The 19,133-nt window shown below is 36.7% G+C and overlaps 1 protein-coding gene across 2 annotated transcripts in view; it reads left to right on the forward strand.

Annotated features, from left to right (window-relative positions):
- Window positions 1-9,647, forward strand: part of B4GALT6 (UDP-Gal:betaGlcNAc beta 1,4- galactosyltransferase, polypeptide 6) — a 65,197-nt gene extending 55,550 nt beyond the window's left edge. Inside the window, exons 6-9 of one of the 2 annotated variants that reach the window (XM_008569613.1) lie at window positions 4,380-4,567; window positions 7,530-7,652; window positions 7,934-8,035; window positions 8,540-9,647. In XM_008569613.1, coding sequence (XP_008567835.1) covers window positions 4,380-4,567; window positions 7,530-7,652; window positions 7,934-8,035; window positions 8,540-8,687 — 561 coding nt within the window. In that variant the 3' untranslated portion in view covers window positions 8,688-9,647. The remainder of the gene's footprint in view (window positions 1-4,379; window positions 4,568-7,529; window positions 7,653-7,933; window positions 8,036-8,539) is intronic. The other variant, XM_008569614.1, reaches the window with a different exon arrangement.
- The last annotated feature ends 9,486 nt before the right edge of the window (window positions 9,648-19,133 follow it).

Here is a 19,133-nt window from a genome sequence, read left to right on the forward strand (position 1 = left end):
GGGGCTGGGACCGGCCACGGGATCGCACCCCTCGGTGTTGCGCTCGCGCCTTGCTCAGCCAGTGAGCGGCCGGTCTGTATGTGGGATCCGAACCCTCGGCGGGAGGCGGCGCACTGTAGCAGTGCGCCACCAGGCCGGCCCTAGATGTTTTGTATTGTATTTTTAGTCTCAATTTAATTTGTTTTTGCTATGATTTTTATTATTTCTTTTCTTCTACATATTTTGGGTTTGGTTTAGTTCTTATTTTTCTCATTCCTTGAGGTGTGTTGTTAGGTTGTTTATTTGAAATATTTCTATTTTTTTGATGTAGGTATTTATTCCTATAAACTTCTTAGTACTGCCTTGGCTATATACTGTAGGTTTTAGTATGTTGTGTTTTGTCTTAATTTATTTTGAGAAATATTTTGTTTTCTTTCTTAATCTCTTTGACCCATTGGTCATTCAAGATGGTGTTGTTTCATTTCCATGTATACTTGTAGTTTCTAAAGTTCCTCTTGTTATTGATTTCTAGTTTTATTCCATTGTGGTCAGAAAAAAATACTTGGTATGATTTTGGTTTTTTTGAATTTGAGACTTGTTTTGTGGTCTAACATATGGTCAGTCCTGGAGAATGTTCCATGTGCTCATAAAAAGAATGTATTCTGCATCTGTTGGATGAAATGTTCTGTAAATGTCTGTTTGGTCCATCTGGTTTATGGTGCCATTTAAAACCAATGTTTCCTTGTTGATTTTCTGTCTTGATAATCTGTCCAATGCTGAGAGTGTGGTAGTAAAGTCCCCAACTATTATTTTGTTGGCATCTATCTCTCCCTTTAGATCTGATAATATTTGCTTTATATATCTGTGTGCTCTGGTGTTGGGTGTGCATATAGTTATAATTGTTATATGCTCTTTCTGTATTGATCTCTTTATCATTGTATAATGCCTTTCCTTGTCTCTTAGTACACATTTTGATTTAAAGTCTGTTTTATCTGATATAAATATAGCTACTGCTGCTCGCTTTTGTTTCTCATTTGCATGGACTATTTCCATCCCTTCACTTCTGGTCTATGTGTGTTCTTGTAGGTAAGTTGTGTTTTTTGTAGGCAGCAGATGGATGGGTCATATTTTAATCTATTCAGATAGTTTTTGTCTTTTAATTGGTGCATTAAATTCATTTACATTCAAGGTTTTTATTGATATGTAAAGTTTTACTCCTGTAATTTTGTTGGTTGTTTTCTAATTGTTTTGTGTGTCCTTTGTTCCTTTCTCCCTCTCTTGCTTATCCTTGCAATTTGTTTGTTTTCTGTATTGATAATTTTTTTTTTCATCTTTCTAATTTGAGTACCTACTCTTTTAGTAAGTTTCATATTTTTCAGGTGTTTTCATGATGGTTGTTATCCTTCTTTCTCTTCAAGATTTAGGAATCCCCTAAGCATTTCTCATAAGGCTGATTTGGTGGTGATGAATTCTCTTAATTTGCTTTTCTGAGAAAGATTTTATTTCTCTTTCATTTCTGAAGGATAGCTTTGCTGGGTAAAATCTTGGCTGGAAGTTTTTTTTTTCTTTCAGTACATTGAATATATCATCCCATTCTTTCCTGGCCTGTAGGGTTTCTGCTGAGTAGTCTGCTATTAGTCTAATGGGGCTTCCCTTATAAATGACTTTGTTACACTTCTTTTCCCTGTGTAATGGATACAAAGAAAAGAATTATGTGAATACTCAAGCACTATGTATGCATTGAGGCACAGATGGACTGCACTTCAGTAATTTTCTCATTAGGAGGGGCAAAACTGAATGTGTCTGCTGCCTCCAAAGTCAGCCTCTCTCTTTTATTGTAAAGACAAGGAAGTTTTATAAGAAAATTCAGTTGATTTAACCATTACAAAAACACAAGGATATTGGTAGAATTATGGCTAACGAATGGAAAGCTAGTAACATCACTGAAATAAGCAAAGTGACATTCCATAATGTAATTTGCCAAAGGTTAGTTGATCCACCAACAAAAGCTTGTTCTTAGTAAATACTGTTTTCTTACAGCAGTTTCCTCAGTATTTTTACAGAACAACAAGGCAACTTTCCTGACATATCAATTAGTAGGTTAACCAAGGACATGTATCCTTTAGCCAGCAACTTTGCTGTGTTACAATTTTATATCCACAACAGAGACTTTAGCCTGAGGAAAGTTCCTGTCTTTTGCAAGGTTAACATTTCTATATGTAATTCCAAAAGGTTAGGCTAAACCTGAGACTACAGGGCTTTGTAAAGTAGGCCCTGTGAAATACATTTGCTTTATAAATGTTGGTATACTCCAGATGACTTGATGCTTTCTTTTGACGTTTCTACAATTCTCTTTGTCTTTAACTTTGGACTATTAGAGTATAATGTGTCTTGGAGAGGACCATTTTGAGTTGAATATATTTGGGAGCCTTTGAGCTTCCTGGATTTGTATGTTTGTATCTTTACTTGGACTAAGGAATTTTTCAGCTGTTTCATTAAATATGTTTTCAATATCTTTGTTTTCTTCTCCTTCTGCAATGCTCATAATTTGAACACTTGTTTGCTTAATAGTACCCCATAGATCTTGTAGGATTTGTTTATTCCCTTTTATTCTTTATTCTTTTTTTGTCTTCCTGCATTATTTCAAAACAGCTGTCTTCAAAAACAGAATTTGTTTCTTCTGCTTGATCTATTATGTTGTTGATACTCTCACATATATTTTTTATTTCACTCAATGAATTCTTCAGTTCCAAGTTTGTTTGATTTTTTTTTTTGATATCTCTTGAATTTCTTATTCAGATCATGAATTGTTTTTCTTTTTCTTTTTTTTGTCTTTTTGTGGGTTTTTTTAGGTGAATATTTTTTATTTATTTTTATTGTAACATAGTTAATTGTATATATCTATGGGATAAGAGTTGAGTATCATTACCTGTGTGCAGTATGTGATGGATGGTCAAATCAGGATATTATACAATATACAATATAATCATTTTACAATTTATAATGTAAACATTACACAATGTAATCATTTTTCATGGCCTTTTACTGATTCCTTCTCCCCCTTTCCCACCTCTGGTAACCTCAATTCTGTTCTCTCCTTTTGAATGTTCAACATATTATTATGATTGTTGTATTTTTCTTTCTTTCTTTCTTTCATTCCTTCCTTCCTCCCTCCCTCCCTCCTTCCCTCCTCCTTTTCTTTTCTCTTTCTGACTTCACTAAATTGTCTGTATTCTCTTGTATTTCAGTGAGTTTCCTTAAGATTATTTATTTGAATTCCTTTTCTAGCAAGTTTGCAGTTTCTCATTTTTGACATCAGTTACTGGAGCATCATTGTGTATCTTTGGTGGTATCATGTTACTTTGTTTTTTAATATTTCTTGTTTCTCTGTGTTAATATTTGCATTTGGTGGAACAGTCACCTCTTTGACTTTTGTAGAGTGGCTTGTGTGGGCAAAACCTGCAAATGTATCCTAGGGTGTTGATGGGGTAGAATACAATAGCTTTGTTCTGTACAGGTGTAGCAGTGTAGACTCCATGTAGTTTTTTCAGCTGTAATCCAATTTTGCTGTGTACGCGAGTGACTTAGAAGCCTATGCTTGGGGCCGGCCCGGTGGCGCACTGCTACAGTGCGCCGCTTGGGAAGCGTGGCAGCGCTCCCGCCGAGGGTTCGGATCCCACATACAGACCGGTTCCCGCTCACTGGCTGAGCGAGGTGCGGATGCAGCGCCGAGGGTTGCGATCCCGTTGCCGGTCCCGGTCCGGTGCGGGCGCGACACTGAGGGTTGCGATCCGTTGCCGGACACGAAAAAAGACAAAAAGAAAAAAAAAAAAAAGAAGCCTATGCTTGGGAGGTTTGTGGCAGTTGTGGCACAGCTTTGCTGGGGCAGCATTCACTGGGTTGGTTTATAGGCTGGGATTGTGAGCATGTGCCCTGTGCATCAGGTGTCTTGGGAGCTGGCTCACTGTGGATGGGGTTGTTTGATTGATTCTCAGGCTGGAGTGTGGGCATGTAGAGTGCCAGGGTCTCTGAGAAAGCCTTTGAGAAATAAAACCTTTATTATTTTTAATGACTATTTTTTTTCTGGTCATAAATAATCCCTATCCTGATGTGTTTGAAGTAGAGCAGAAATATAAATTATATTATTATGTAAGTGTGATATCAATATAGGCTAGATAATAGCAGTGTATTCTTCTGTATTACCAAAGTGTAAAATAATATAGTAAGTAAATTTAAACAGAATACTTGAATATCCTGAACTGTGTTTATAACTTATCTATTTGATTTGGGTGTAATTATTATTATTTGATTATGATTTAACAAGTTAGAAAAATGTAGAAAAAAGTCAGATGACAAAGCCTGAGTACGTTTGTTTTTCTCTCTGTGTTTGCTCTGTGAAGACTGGCACACAACCCTTTAACCGTGCGATGCTCTTCAATGTGGGCTTCAAAGAGGCCATGAAAGACAGTGTCTGGGACTGTGTAATCTTCCATGATGTGGATCATCTACCTGAAAATGACCGGAACTATTATGGATGTGGAGAAATGCCACGTCATTTTGCAGCAAAGCTGGATAAATACATGTATATGTAAGTAGTGTGCACTATTGCTCATATCATGCAATATACTTGCACAGCCCTAGCAGAAATGGTAGCATCATTATGTGCCTAAATTTGAGAGAGAGCTCAAGAACCTAAAGAATATCATCTTTAACTCCAGCCCACCCTCCTAGGAAGCCAGGACATTAAGTGACTTGTCAATCTGGGCACTTCTTACAGAGAGGACTGTGTGTGGTGTGCTGGAAAAGACAGCCTGGTTTCTGCAGTCAAGCACACATAGATTTAAATCTGGATTCTCACACTGATAGTGATAGGACTTGGTTAGTTATTTGTGTCTCTGAAGGTTAGTTTCCTTGTTCATTGGAATAGTAGAGCCTGTCCTTAGGGCTGCTGTGAGATCACACATGCTTTGGGCCTGCCATGTGGTAGGTGCATAATTCATGTTGGCTCCTTCTGCTTCCCCTCTCCCTAGTGATGGTGCAGTGCCGTGACACCCTCCCTTCTGCAGTGTATCTTCTTCCTAAACTATGCATTCTTGACCTGCCCTTTAATAAAAAGAAACAAATCTTTTCACTCTCGAACTGGAGATATCTTAAAATGGAAGCAGTCATCAGAGTTGTGACAGTAACAAATTGACTTCAAGGAACTCAGGTCTAATCTGGGAAAGAGATCAGTTTTCATTGGCTAATGGAAGTGGAGGGAGGAGAAAACTGTTCGTTGCCTGGGGTGGGAAGATGTTACCTGCATCACATCTTTGCCTGATACTTGACCTACAGAGAGAGAAAAAAAGGCTCGATGACATGAGCAGATGAATTATATTGACAGAAAAAGAATTTTTTTTTTTTTTTGCTAGTTAGTGTCATCATTAGAAAACCTTTTCCTTATTACCCCCATATCTGAACTCCAAGTCTGGGATTACTCTGGGGAAGGCCATCAAGGTTCGCAATCTGGTTCTTAGCACTTCTGGATACTTGATTTTGGTCAGACTGCTAGAGTCAAATTAGATCCAGTGTAACTGATTTTTCACTTAAAAATAAAAGGTTATGTAAACTAAGAATTCTAAATTAAATTTTTATACTTGAAAATATCAGTTTCTAATGATCAGAATTTTCCAGTTGGCTTGTATTAGTCCCAGGGTTAGTAGGGTATCTTGGAAGTTAGTATAGAAATTAGAATGTAGCTTAGGGAGAATGGCAGCAGATCAAGGCATGGGCCGGACAGTGCACAGACTTCAGCCATGGGATGAAGCCTAGTGAAGCATCCTTGCCCCACAGTGATGTCCACACTCTGACCACTGCTGGCCAGAAAACTGTCTCCCAGATTTAGTGTCTCTCTCACCTTGGATGCTGTTAAGATAAACACTGTAAGATTTTTGCTTATTGAGTTCTGTTTTCTGTTCTTTAGTTTATGTATTGTACCTTCATTGTGCCTAATCTTTTTTTATTCTGTATATGGAGTAATTGATTGATTCTACTTAAGCAGAGCAGCAGATGGAATTGATATGCTTGTCAATTTATACATGTCAATAAACAGACACATTCATATCTACCTATCTAATGATCTCAGGTATCTCCCAGACTGGTAGCCTGGGCAAGAATAATCCAACTGGTGTGAGAAACATAACAGTGCCAGGAAGGTTTTCCCTTCAGTATTATTACTAGAACACTAAACTCCCACAGGTGAGCCTCGTGTATTGAGAGAGTGTGGTTGTCTTTAGGATCAGTGTTGCTGTTATGTCTTGTGGTACCTTTGACCTCCGATGGGGGCATGACTGCTTTCTCCTGGAACCCTGGGGTTCCATGTGGGAGCTGCTTCTGCCTGGTTCTGTGTGCCACACGGGATCCCAGCTGGTGGTAAACAGCACTTCTTCCTCACAGTGAGTGAGGCGAGTCCCTCTAACAAAAAGTTAAATCTGCTCCCTCTCTTTCTCTGAGACAGCATTGCTGTGGTCCTAGCCAGATTTCCCTCAGCTTGATTGTTGGATGCTGTGCATGATCATGTTTTCTCTGCTGGTGCTGCACATTGGCTGACCCTGTAGGGGAATTGATTCAGGACTACAGGTCTAGGGATGCTATCTTGACATCAGAAAACAAGTCTATATCTAAACTAACAACTTAGATTATTAAAAATGTAGTTTTAAGGGCCGACCTGTGGCTCACTTGGGAGAATGTGGTGCTGATAACACCAAGGCCACGGGTTCAGATCCCATATAGGGACGGCCGGTTAGCTTACTGGGTGAGCATGGTGCTGACAACACCAAGTCAAGGGTTAAGATCCCCTTACCAGTCATCTTAAAAAAAAAAAAATGTAGTTTAAAAACATTGCATAGTTTGTCTAATTCCTTGTAGTATGAGTTAGGGAAGGGTAAGGAAAATAAAATCCACATTTGAAAATATACAGTTATTTCTCTAAATATTAATGCATTAAAAATAAGCATATTTGTAAATATCCATGAGTATTTGGGGAGTATAGTAAAAACAGGTAAGATCATTGTAGGAACAGGCAGCTAGCTAGTCATTTCAAAATTAAGTACTAGAGTTGTCTTTCCTAATTTGTATTCATTTTGCTCTATTTAATAAATAATGCACTTATAATTAAGTTCAGTTAATTTAAAAAATGTTATTATTAAGCAACATCTAACATTGTGTTGACAGTTTTTGATGTATTTAATCAAGTTCACTTACGTTGTGAAAATATACAATTTTTGAATACTGGGTTCTGAGTCTTATAAAGTAACAATAACTAAATATTAAATTTCAGTTGCCACAGGTGTTTTATTTTGTGTTTAATATAACACATTTACATATATATCACTGGAATATAAAAGTATTTTGTTTCTGGGTGTACTTTACATTTTCCAGAGTATATTTAGTCAACATAATTGTTTATATGGTATAGCTGTATATTTTGCAAGGCACGAGAGACTTGATTTCATGTAGCAAAACTGTTATGATTTCATTTTTAGAATGCTATATTCTGCTTTCTTTTTTAGTCTTCCATATAAAGAGTTTTTTGGTGGTGTAAGTGGACTGACAGTGGAACAGTTTAGAAGGATCAATGGTTTTCCTAATGCCTTCTGGGGATGGGGAGGAGAAGATGATGACCTTTGGAACAGGTATGTCGAGGTACAAATTGCTTTATAATAGAATATCTATACATTTCATTTCTGTTAGGTAAATAATACTTGTCTGTTCCATGAAAAGATTAATTTGGGAAGATGAAGTTTCTAAATCTTACTTTGCGTTTCTCTCTTTTTTGCATTAAGTGTGCCTTCTGAAGTAATTGGCAGCATCTACATTAGTGCATTCTTTTGCATTTTAAAATTGAACTCACGTAATCCATTTTTATGTGAGATTTTATTTCTTTATATTTTCATTTCCATATATTGTATTTTAGAGTTCACTATGCTGGATATAATGTAACCAGACCAGAGGGAGACTTAGGAAAATACAAATCTATTCCTCATCACCATCGAGGTGAAGTCCAGTTTTTAGGACGGTAAGTGTGATATTGTCTTCAGATATCAGGGATCAAAGCTGTTTAATGTATGCAAGGTAGAAAAAAATGCATTGCACCCCAAAAAATCTGCCAAAGGGAATTTTCTTTATGGAAGGAAAGCATTTTTTGTGCTAGTTTTGAAGTAATATACGTATACACACACACACACACACACACACACACACACACAAATGTAGATTAACGTGATATTAAAGAACTCAAGAAAATCTTGAAAAAAATAAGTTAACTATGTAAAAAAAAAAACACATTTTATTTCTTAAGAATGTGTTGTAAGAGTGCAAAGTAATTTTTTTAGGTGGCATTTTTGACTAGTAAAAATGCTGATTTAGAATGATGGTTTAGAGATTTTTAATTATGTGTGAGAACCAGATATTACAAAAGGCTTTAAATACTTTAATTATAAGATGACTTTGAACATATTCCTTACCAATATTCCTTTTTGAACATGTTTCTGTTACTTTGTTTTTTCCTCTAACACTATAGGTATAAATTACTAAGGTATTCAAAAGAGCGTCAGTACATCGATGGGTTGAACAATTTAATATATACACCAAAAATACTGGTTGATAGGTTGTATACAAACATATCTGTAAATCTCATGCCGGAGTTAGCTCCCATCGAAGACTATTAAAAGAAGTAGCTCTCATGGCAAGATAGACCGCAATGCTGGATCATAAACTTGGAGTGCACTCTTAATGGAGGTCAGTGATTGGATGTGTCACAGTGCCCTATTCTCTGAGAAGGAGAAGAGCCAGCAGTCCTCAATGTTTACAGTGTGGGACTAGATATAATCACCCTTCTTCCACCCATCCTCTCTGCTTTTGAGACACACCCCTGTGGCGAGCACTGAAGAAACCAGAAGCCAATGCTTAAGATTGGAAGTTAAGAGAGCTCCATTCAAAGAGAAAATTTTTATACTAGAACCTATAATTTAATTCAAGGGAATGCTTTTATTTCCATGGAAAAATATTTTGTACATATGTGATGTAAATTAATGTGTTCAAATTGTTGAAAAATAAGATGTGTTGCAATTTTGCATGTAATTGGTTATGCCTCCATTGGACTTTTATAGACTTTTTTTATTTGCATGGAAAAAAACACTGTACACTTAAGTCACTAAACAAAGGTTAACCCTTGTGTGAAATGAAGGACCAGTCAATAATTGACAGCCAACTAATACGGTAAACTGTTATACTAGTTTTGAGCTTTAGACCATCAGCCTTTTGTGTGGAAGTCAAAACTTTCTTAGGGCTTTAAAGGGAAAGAAGAAAGGACTTAAATAGCTTTTCTTCCTACCAGGATTACCTATTTTTTTTTCCTTGCTTGCAATCTCATCAGATTTTGCTAAATCACAACCGTATTGTTTATGCATATTGCATGAGTATTACTAAGAAAATCTTAAAAGTTGTGATGTGACATGATATAAAGGACCTTTTTATGTTAAATGTCTTTCATGTACCTCCAGTGTAAGTGTCAGGGATTTTGTGCCTCAAAAATTGTTCCAAAGGTTGTGTGTTTATACACTGTATTTTTTTTTTTAATTCGTAGTGAACTGCACTTTTATTATTTCTAGTTCAGAAGAGCCAAAAAAGTACCCTCATTAAAAAAAATCAAATCATTTTTAAAAAAAGAATTAGCTATGGAAACCCAGTAGTACTTATGATATACAAATAACTTATACTATTAGATAAGAAATTAAATGTTCTATTTTTATGAAGATAAATGCTTAGTAGGTAAAAAATAAATATTAAGTTTAATTCTCAGACTTATACAATTTCACTTTTGGAAGAGACCCTTTAATGTCAGCCATTTTTTTCACGATCAAGAAATCATATCTCTTGTGTTACTTATTAAAATTTTCTCACTAAAAGTATAATTTAATAAAATTATCTTAAAATACATTATTATTTAAGTGTACTGATATTGTAATATGACACTTCTCTAAAAACAGGTTTTACTATATATCAAATATATTTATGTTAAATTTGAATGAAGTTTTTCATGGCAGAACCAAACAATATTCTTTGAAAATTTCCAATGATATAGATTCTTTAAAATATCTTAAGATATTTTCACAAATTTAAAACAAAAAAAAATGTGTATCTGTACAGTGAATCTTCTACAATAGTGAAGTATGATAGAAATCTATATATGAGAGATGTTTGGGTACCATAAACCTTGTGGATTATTCACCTCGAACAGAAATGTGGTTATTTATCTCAGGTTGTAAGTTTAATTTTGAAGTGTCATTTTCTATGGCAATATTGTAACACAAATGACCACAAACCGAATCATACAATAATTGAGATTTTTATGCTTTGAGAAAACGGATAGCCTCTCTGTTATGATACCAATTTTTCCATGTTTATTTCTTAGAAATACTTTCAAAATATTTCTGTCAATTTTTTTGTGGTACTCAAAATAATGAAAAATCATACCTTCTGAAAATTATATTTGTACCTAATTTGTGTATCTTTTCATTTTCTGTCACAGCCAATGTAGTTTTTCAGTTTGATGAAACGAAAGAAAGTAGGTTGAATGTTAACATTAGTTGATCATGAACAAGATAATAGGGGCATAGGAGCATAATTCACCCATTAAACTTAAATATTTTAGTAGTGGGGAAAATTAGGGTTGTTTCTGAGTCTTATTAGGGAAACATTTTTTCTGTTTAATGTGGAGCTGTCCACATTTGGCATCTTTTTATTTGATATGCATTTTACAGTTCAAGAGGACTCAGTATTACTAGTGTTTGCCTTATTTTCTTGGGTTAAGTCTGATATTAGTTTTTGTTTTAGGAATAGGATGTAAATATTTTGCTTTTTTTTTTTTTGGTTTTAAATAAGGAGTGTCATCCCGATAAAACCACCTCACTAGTTTGCTTTTTGTTTGGTTTTGTTTTGCTTTTTAAGTGCGGACCTAAAATTATTTTTGCCTGTAAACGGTGACCTTTATATGTTTCATAAGAGCGACAGAGCTTTCCCAGTTATCTTTATTGTATGACAGTAAATCTGTTCCATAATGATGAACAAATATGTTGCACATGCAGACTATCTTCTTTATAGTATGTTTGTTGGAATTATTAATGAACACGTATTGATTGCCTACTCTGTATCAGGTGCAATGCTAGACATGTCTGTGGAAAAAGTATTGTTTCACTTTTAAACAAATCAAGTCAAGCAAGTTGAAACCTTTCTAAAATTATGAAGACATCCTCTGTTAACTTACCTGTTGGTATTTCTTAGTTTCAAAGTCAACAACTTATATATGTGGACTTAGAGCTAGTAGGAGGTCCCTGTGGTACTACTAGGAAAATGACACATAGTGCCTTTCAGCTGGAGGAAGAAGTAATGGTTAATGGCCTGTCTGTAGAGAAGGGAATAGTGTATACATTTGCTGTAACATTATGTCTAATTTACAGTGGAAATAGTCACTTAATTCTTTGCCAAAACTAGGGTTTAATGAACATTTTTAAAAATCTAAATTTAAATTTGTTTGTATTTTGTGAAAATGTGTTCAATAAGAAAACCTTATTTACAATATTATGTAAATACAAAATTATGTATTAAAGACTTGCTTATACTCCTTTCCCAGCCAAGATACTGAAATCTATTTTAGAAGAAAATGGAAAAATATCCAATACAATGTTCTTCTTTTGGAGGCTCTCTACAAGTGAAAGCAGATTTTGTGTCATTTTATTTGGCTTTTGCTTGTCTCTTTTATATTTCTCTACTTTTCAGATAAATAGTACTCTAGAGTTTATTGCCTTGGATTTGCAAGTATGCCAATTGAGAGAACTAAAATAGCTATAATGTTATTTATTAGAAAGAGGAAGTGTACTTAAGATTATTTTATTTATTAAGATATGAAAGGCTTCTACATAAATGCACTGAAGTAAATGCTAGTAATTTCTTGTACTCATTTTGGTTTTGTTTTGTTTTTGTTTTTGCTTCTCATGGAAGCATTTGTACTTTTTTTATTATTGTCTTTTATGAAATATAATGTTCTAAAGACTTTGTGTGATGATGTACTTATTTTCTCTCAGGAACTTTTTTTGGGTTACCTGGGTTTTCATGTTGTTTATTTTCCTAAATTTCAAGTGAATTATTAATGAATATATTTGCCGAAGACTAAGGTTATAACATAAACATAAAACAATCACAGTTTGTGTACATTTAGAGTTCACCTCATAGCTTTTACCTCAGAAAAGACACTAATATTTAAATATTTGTCATTAATACAATTGGTAATTTATTGTATCAAGATGAATATTTAAGAATTCATTTTTAGCATAAATTTTTTCTCCTTGCACAACTTCAGTAAACTAAGCTGGTGTTTTATGGTCAATTCACCTCCTGTTTTTTCAGGTATCAAGTCATCTTGAAGATCTTTAAGGCAAACAGTCAAATCTCAAAAATACCTAGGGACTACATTTGTATCTGGGACTAGATTATGTGATCATGACTTTATCAACTTATTTGTGTAATGAATTCTAAGTACTACTATTAGCTTTTATGCATAATGTGACCTACAGAGATACTGTCACTATATATCACAAATAAAATCAATCAATAAATCATAATCATTTAAAGTCATTAAATTTAGCCAGCTTAGTCTGCCCCAGGTGTTCCTACCTACGGTATTAATGTGTCCTGTGGTGAAACATGCTGACTCAATAATCATACATGTATATGTATATATTTTGCACTATCTTTAAACACATGAATTTAAGGTTGTATATATTCTAGACCAAAATTGTTTTATTTAGAGTAGGCAGTTCTTAAGAGCACTTGATTTTGCTCTTGATTTAAGTGACTTTGGATATATCACTCAACTATATTACAATTAAAAGAAAGACATATGGCTTGAAAAATAAAACTTGCATCTTAATTCCTTTCCTTATCATTCTGGTGGACTTGAATTCCATTGCCAATTTAATCTTAGCAATTTCATCAGTTTCAGTTTGTGCTCTGGAGGATCTTGAAAGGTATCAGACATTACCTTCCCTCAAGGAGTTTATGTCTTGTGCATGGAAACAAGTGAAGAAGCACATGCCATCAAATGCTCATTCGTGTTCTCTGCAGACATTAGGTTTCTATTACACTAATGCAGTGTTAGGCTAGTTGAGCATCTTTTTAGGAGCAGCTTTTCTCCAGGGACATAATATTTCTCCGTGAAGTAAACATATACTTCAGATGGGTGGTTGAGGTGATTGTTCTTCTGCAGTGGGACTGAAGGATTTGCAGTTGACTTTTAAGAGGGCTCTGGGAATGGTGGGGGTTATAAGCAAAGACCCTGGAATCAGACTGATCTGAGATTGAACTCAGGGATCCCCTGTCATTAGCTATGAAACATTAGCAAATTTTTAAACTTCTGTGGTCCTCAGTTTCCCGATGTCTTGAGGATGACAGTAACTTCCTGAGGATCAGTGGTTAAATAAGCTAGCCCTGATACAGTGCCTGACACAATGAACAAGACTTGGCTCATATGAAGTCAGTGTTTCAGCTTCAGCTTAAGAGACTTTTCTTTAATGCACATTGTCTTGGATCATATTTAGAGAGTGATATTGCATTCTTTGATTCTACTGGAAATGAAGTCAGTGATTACCCTGTATGTGATAATGTATGTAAACAATTGGTAAGACTGGTAAAAGTGCACAATTGAAGTTTGTCAGTAATAGTCATGAGAAGAAGTGCAGCAAAAGGGATTGGGCTGTTTCTTTAGAGGGTTGTGTGATCTTAGATGACATGGAAAATACCTACCAAAAGATGTAGCCCATGAAAGGCATTCAGTACCTCAGGAATTCTCTCAGTATCACAAGTGATGAAGTGAGATGTCCCCCACCTGCCATGAGCTCCTGCTCACTCTCTCTTATCTTGGCTTCTGGGTTTGGCTTTTCACCTTCTCAGGTTGCTTGGAAGGTCCTTCTTTCTCTGTCTTCTGTTCTCTCCACCCTGATCTCCATTTGGATTGTTACTCACTTTCTAGGACCACTTTCTAACAGCGTTCAATAGAATGTGCTGCAATGGTGGAAATGTTCTACATCCATGCTGTCCAATGTAGTAATCACTAGCCACATGTGGCTCTTGAAGTGTGGCCAGTGCAAGTAAAGAACTGGATTTTTGATATTGTTGAAATTTAATCAAATTTAAGTAGCCAGATGCAGCAGAGATTTCTTGTATGTCCAAAACTCTTAACTACATGGACCAACTAGGTATATGCAGCAGACTTCCAAGCCCCTGTCTGCAGCTCAGAATTCTTCTTAGCTCCTGACCCGTATTAACTATTGGTCATCTCCATCCATAGAAACTGAGTGTCCTTAACTGAATTTATCCCTCTTCAAAACCTAGTCTTCCTCCTATTTTCTTATCCACTCAGGAACTCACGGGACAAATCATGAGTCATCGTCCCATTTTCTCCACAGTCAACATTAACTCCATTTCTCAATTGTCTCTCCAATCCATCTGGTCCTTTGTTTCTACAACAACTGCCCAGATCCTCCCCCATCTTTTCTTACTGCAAGGTTATGTCTTTGAATCCATCTTCCATATTGCCACAGAAATTCTGCCTTTTGAAATACTACCTTGCTTCAAATCTTTCAGTGGCTCCCCATTAGCTATGGATGAGGTTCAAGTATTTCTGCTTTTCATACCAGGCCCTTAATGATCTGACTTCTGCTTGCCTCTCTAGGACCGACACCTCACCTCTTGTTCCCATTCCTTTTCATTCTCTAGCCACGTATGAACTGCCCCAGTGACCTGTGTCATGCCCTTCGCACACCATTTTTTCTACCTCATCCACTAGAAGATCTACTGCGTAGCTCTCAAGACTCAGTGAGCTCCTCTGGAAGCCTTTGCTGGTGAACCCACGTAAAATTTGGCACTTTCTCCCTTGCACCTCTTCTGCCCTACAGAACACAAACCCCACTGAAGTATGGCTTACACTGTTGCATTTATTTGCTTACAGATTTTCCTTACTCCCAAAGACTCTCTGAGAGTAGTGATCTCTGTCTGATTCATTTTTATACCCCTAGCATCTAGCACAGTGCTCAGTGAATGAATGATTCTGTCAAGGGAACACTTTGCCATTTAATAGGGAAGAACACAGCATTCTAAATTACTGTTTTGTTAATACATGTACCTATACTTACTGCATTGTGTTAAGTAGGATCAATGTCTTAATCATGACTGTTAGGGGCCACCATCAAAATGCGTGACTCACCAACACACATCTGGATAGAGAGCCAGGCTTTTTTATTTAACATTTTTAAAAATTTAAAAATATTTACTAAGTTAAAAAATCAGTAGAGATTAATACACAATTCGAAAAAATAGAGAACTCATTGCCAAGATAATTATTAAATTTAAAAAGAATCAAACATGAAAAGTGAAGGCACTCTTTCCCCCAAGTAGCCCACAGCCAAGTAAGGGAGATGCTTGTCAAGGGTACCTCAGGGGGCCAACCTGCTTTCCCTCTAAATATTTTATAAACTATTTGGAAACCCAACAGAAAAATAGGCCAAAGTCTGGGACAGCTCACATAAAAAGGGGAAGTTCCTACAGAGTTCTATCATAGGTTGTGTGGGGGGAGGAGCATCGCCAGGTTACTGAGGAGGGGTGGGGTGGGGATGGGAACCGGTCCACCCGCAGTGCTGCGTATCGTGGTCGGGGAAGGGCGTGGCTTCTTTCCTGGTTCTCTTCTGGTTAAAATGTGTCTGCTGGGCTGCTCTTTTCTCAGTTCTTAAGCTACAGAGAGCATGCCTTTCTTGGGGGATTTTTTTGTTTTGGTCCTCTATTTCCTTTTCTGGGGTGCAGACGTCTCTAGCACCCGGGTTGGAATATTGAGGAGGCTGGAAAAAACTTCCTGGAAGTCACAGCTGAGTCGTTCCTCCAGTCCCAGTGTCCCTACTTAGTTCTCCTTTACTCTTCCTTTCAGAGTCTTCTGGGAGGTAACTTACGCATATTGTCCAGGTTTGTTTTTGTTTTGGTGGCCACTATTGAGAGGGGTAAGTGGAATTCATTTCTCCCATCTTATCCAACTCACATAAAAATGTCTGTAAAAAGTAAGGATTTTTCTTTTTTGTATGCAGTTTACCTACCCTTTTGTGGCCGTATCAGTGGGCTTGGCAGCCCCTCCCTTGGTCCTGTCCTAAAGAACCTCCTTTCACCACCTCCTCAAAGGCAGAATTCCACACATTTTGTGTGTCTCCTGGGCATAGCTCTCTGGGTAAGGGGCAGATCCCAGCCCAGAGAGAGCACAGTAGGCAAAGAAAGCCAGGCAGATTCTTGGGACTCTGAAGGGGAATGATATTTGGGGCTGAGCCCAGATATCTTTCCACGTGATTAGGTGAGCAGAGAAGCTGGTCTACAGAGAGAGAGCAAAGAGGATTCACATTAGGAATCATGTAGCCTGAGAGAATAGACCCCGTTCCTGGTGAGCCCTAGCTGGGTTCCCAGTGTGTGTTCTGTAAGATCCATATGAATCCTTAAATAAATCTCTTGTCACTCTAGATAGCTGGACTGGGTATGTGTTTCTTAAATCAGATGACCCCTGATTGGCATACTCCATTTCTCTTTTAGAAAGGTTTTTGGCCTCATTAAAATAAAATTTGATTATGTCGATCAAAGTGACAAGCTATTTGTATCAAGCGTGTTCAAACCTGCATTAAAATAGCTCCACTGCAGTGAGATGTCTTTGAACCATTTCTTTACCCAGCACTCCTAATAGGGACTCAATAAGTATCTGTTAAATGAAACTTTTTTCAGTTGTAACCCTTAAAGTATGGATTCAGCATTTAAAAATTGCTTTCTGTAAGACAACAGAATGTAGAATCTCAGTGGGTATAGTTTCAGTTTGAGTTGGATTTGAGGAGGGGTGGATATTCTGGAACAATTCGTCAGAGATCTGGCCCTCACCATTCTGTCTAGGAAGTCCTGAGAGGCTGGTTCAGGGGTTGTCCAGGGTTTGGGAACTCTTAAAATGAATATAACTCTAGGCTAGTGGGTCTCAATGCTGATTGACATTAGAATCACTTGGGGAACTTTTTAAACTATAATTGCACTTGGGCACCACCTCCAGAGTATAATTGGTATGGGTTGGGGCCTGTGTATGGGTATTCTTCAAAAAAGTGACTCTAAAATGTAGCTAAGGCTGAAAAGCATGGCAGTAGATACTACCTAAATCATGAACATAGCCTTGCAGCTAGTGTAAACTCATGGGGCTTTTCAAGCAGATGTAGACCTTGGTCCAGGTCTGATTATTGGAGACCTATGGTTCTTAAATTGTGGTTCTTGGGTGAGTAGTAGCAGTGTCTCCAGGGGGGCTTCTTAGAAATGCAAATTCGCACGCCCCAACCAGGCCAGCTGTATCACTCTGGATGCAGCCCAGCAATCTTTAGTTCAGCAGGCCCTCCAGGTGATTCTGATATGCACCAAAGTTTGAGAACCACAACCCCAGGCCAAAATAGGCTCATGTGGAACCCGCTGGGTTTGCCTGGGTTCCCGCTACTCCTCCTCCATAGGTTGGGTCATAAATTGTTATTTTTTCATAGAGAAAGATGCTGGAGACTTATGACAGACCATTTGTAGAACCATTATCTTGATGAGTTAACCATTTTGAATATTTTATAGGATAATATGGTCAGTTTGTAAAATGTTTCAAATAGGTAATAATATTACATGCCTACAACGGGCCAGGCAGTTTCTAAACTCTTTCCACTTAATAACTCATTTGATCCTAAGAACTACTCTGATAGAGTGAAAGGATCCGTTCAGAAGCTACAGGAGAGAGGTTCTGTTGTAGAAGAGGAAACATGAAATGCTGGGCACTGCGGCCCATTCAAGATAAATCAGAAAATAGAAGTGGTTAAGGGAATTTTGAGGATCGAAGTAAGTGGAATAAGGAGAAGTGGATGAGAAGTTTTATACCAGAAATTTACATCGCAGAAATTTACAGCTTTATAAGTACCTTTTTAGAAGCCAATTCCTGACTCTACACTTTAATCCCCCAAAGTCTATTAAGGTTTTAAAAAATACTGATTGCTCTTCTAAGTCTGCAGTCTGAAAGGTTTTGTCGCTTCTAGTAAAAAGAATATGGCATTGCTTTTGTAGTGTACTTTTGTTAGGAAATAAAAGCTATCCAAAGGCATATTAGGATACATTGGAGGAAATAATTGAATAATATTTTAATAATGATTTTTAGTACCTACTTATCTAAAAACTGCTTTTTAAAAGCCATTTCCTGAAGGTAAATGTAGTTTTTTATCTCCAGGTACAGAAGCTAAATTATTATAATTACTAATTCCATTGGGGGAGCAAATTGAATAGGAATCATGAAAGATCAGGAAGGGAACTTTAAAGTCATCTTATTCATTTCCTTTATTTTTTATGTGATATCAATTAAAACAAAAATAAATGTAAGTGGAATTTACCACCCCAACACTGGACAGTTATTGTAACAGCCTTTTGGCTCCCTTCATTAAGTCTCCCCCAGCCACCAAGACTGGGCTTCAGAAAACATAGATCAGATCATTACTTTCACTAGCTTCCCCATGAAACATGGGTTTGTTAATTTATTTTTTCTTTACTTTTAATATTTTATTGTAAAATTGATTCCTGAGACTCCAACTGGAATACAAAATTGCTATGTGTACTTACATATTTGATATTTTTACTGTATGTATTTAAAATTTTTGGCCATAAAACAAGTCTTAATACATTTAAAAAGAGAAAGATCATAGAAAATATGTTCTCTGACCACAGTAACAGAAGGAAACTTAGAAAATTCACAATGAGTAAAAAGAAAAAATCACAGAGAAATTAGAAATTAGAGAGTACTTTGAGAGAAAAATCAAAGCACAACGTATTGAAATTTATAGGATGCAGGGCTCATGCAGTGCTAAGAGGAAAATTTATGTTTGTAAACATCTATATTAAAAATAGGAAAAATCTCTGGGCCGGCCCGGTGGCGCACTGGATAGTGCGCCGCTTGGGAAGCGTGGCGGCGCTCCCGTCCGAGGGTTCGGATCCCACATACAGACCGCCTCCCGCTCACTGGCTGAGTGCGGTGCGGCCGGTCA

Source organism: Galeopterus variegatus, unplaced genomic scaffold (assembly GCF_000696425.1).
Source record: "Galeopterus variegatus unplaced genomic scaffold, G_variegatus-3.0.2 Scaffold520, whole genome shotgun sequence".
Lineage (NCBI taxonomy): Eukaryota > Metazoa > Chordata > Mammalia > Dermoptera > Cynocephalidae > Galeopterus > Galeopterus variegatus.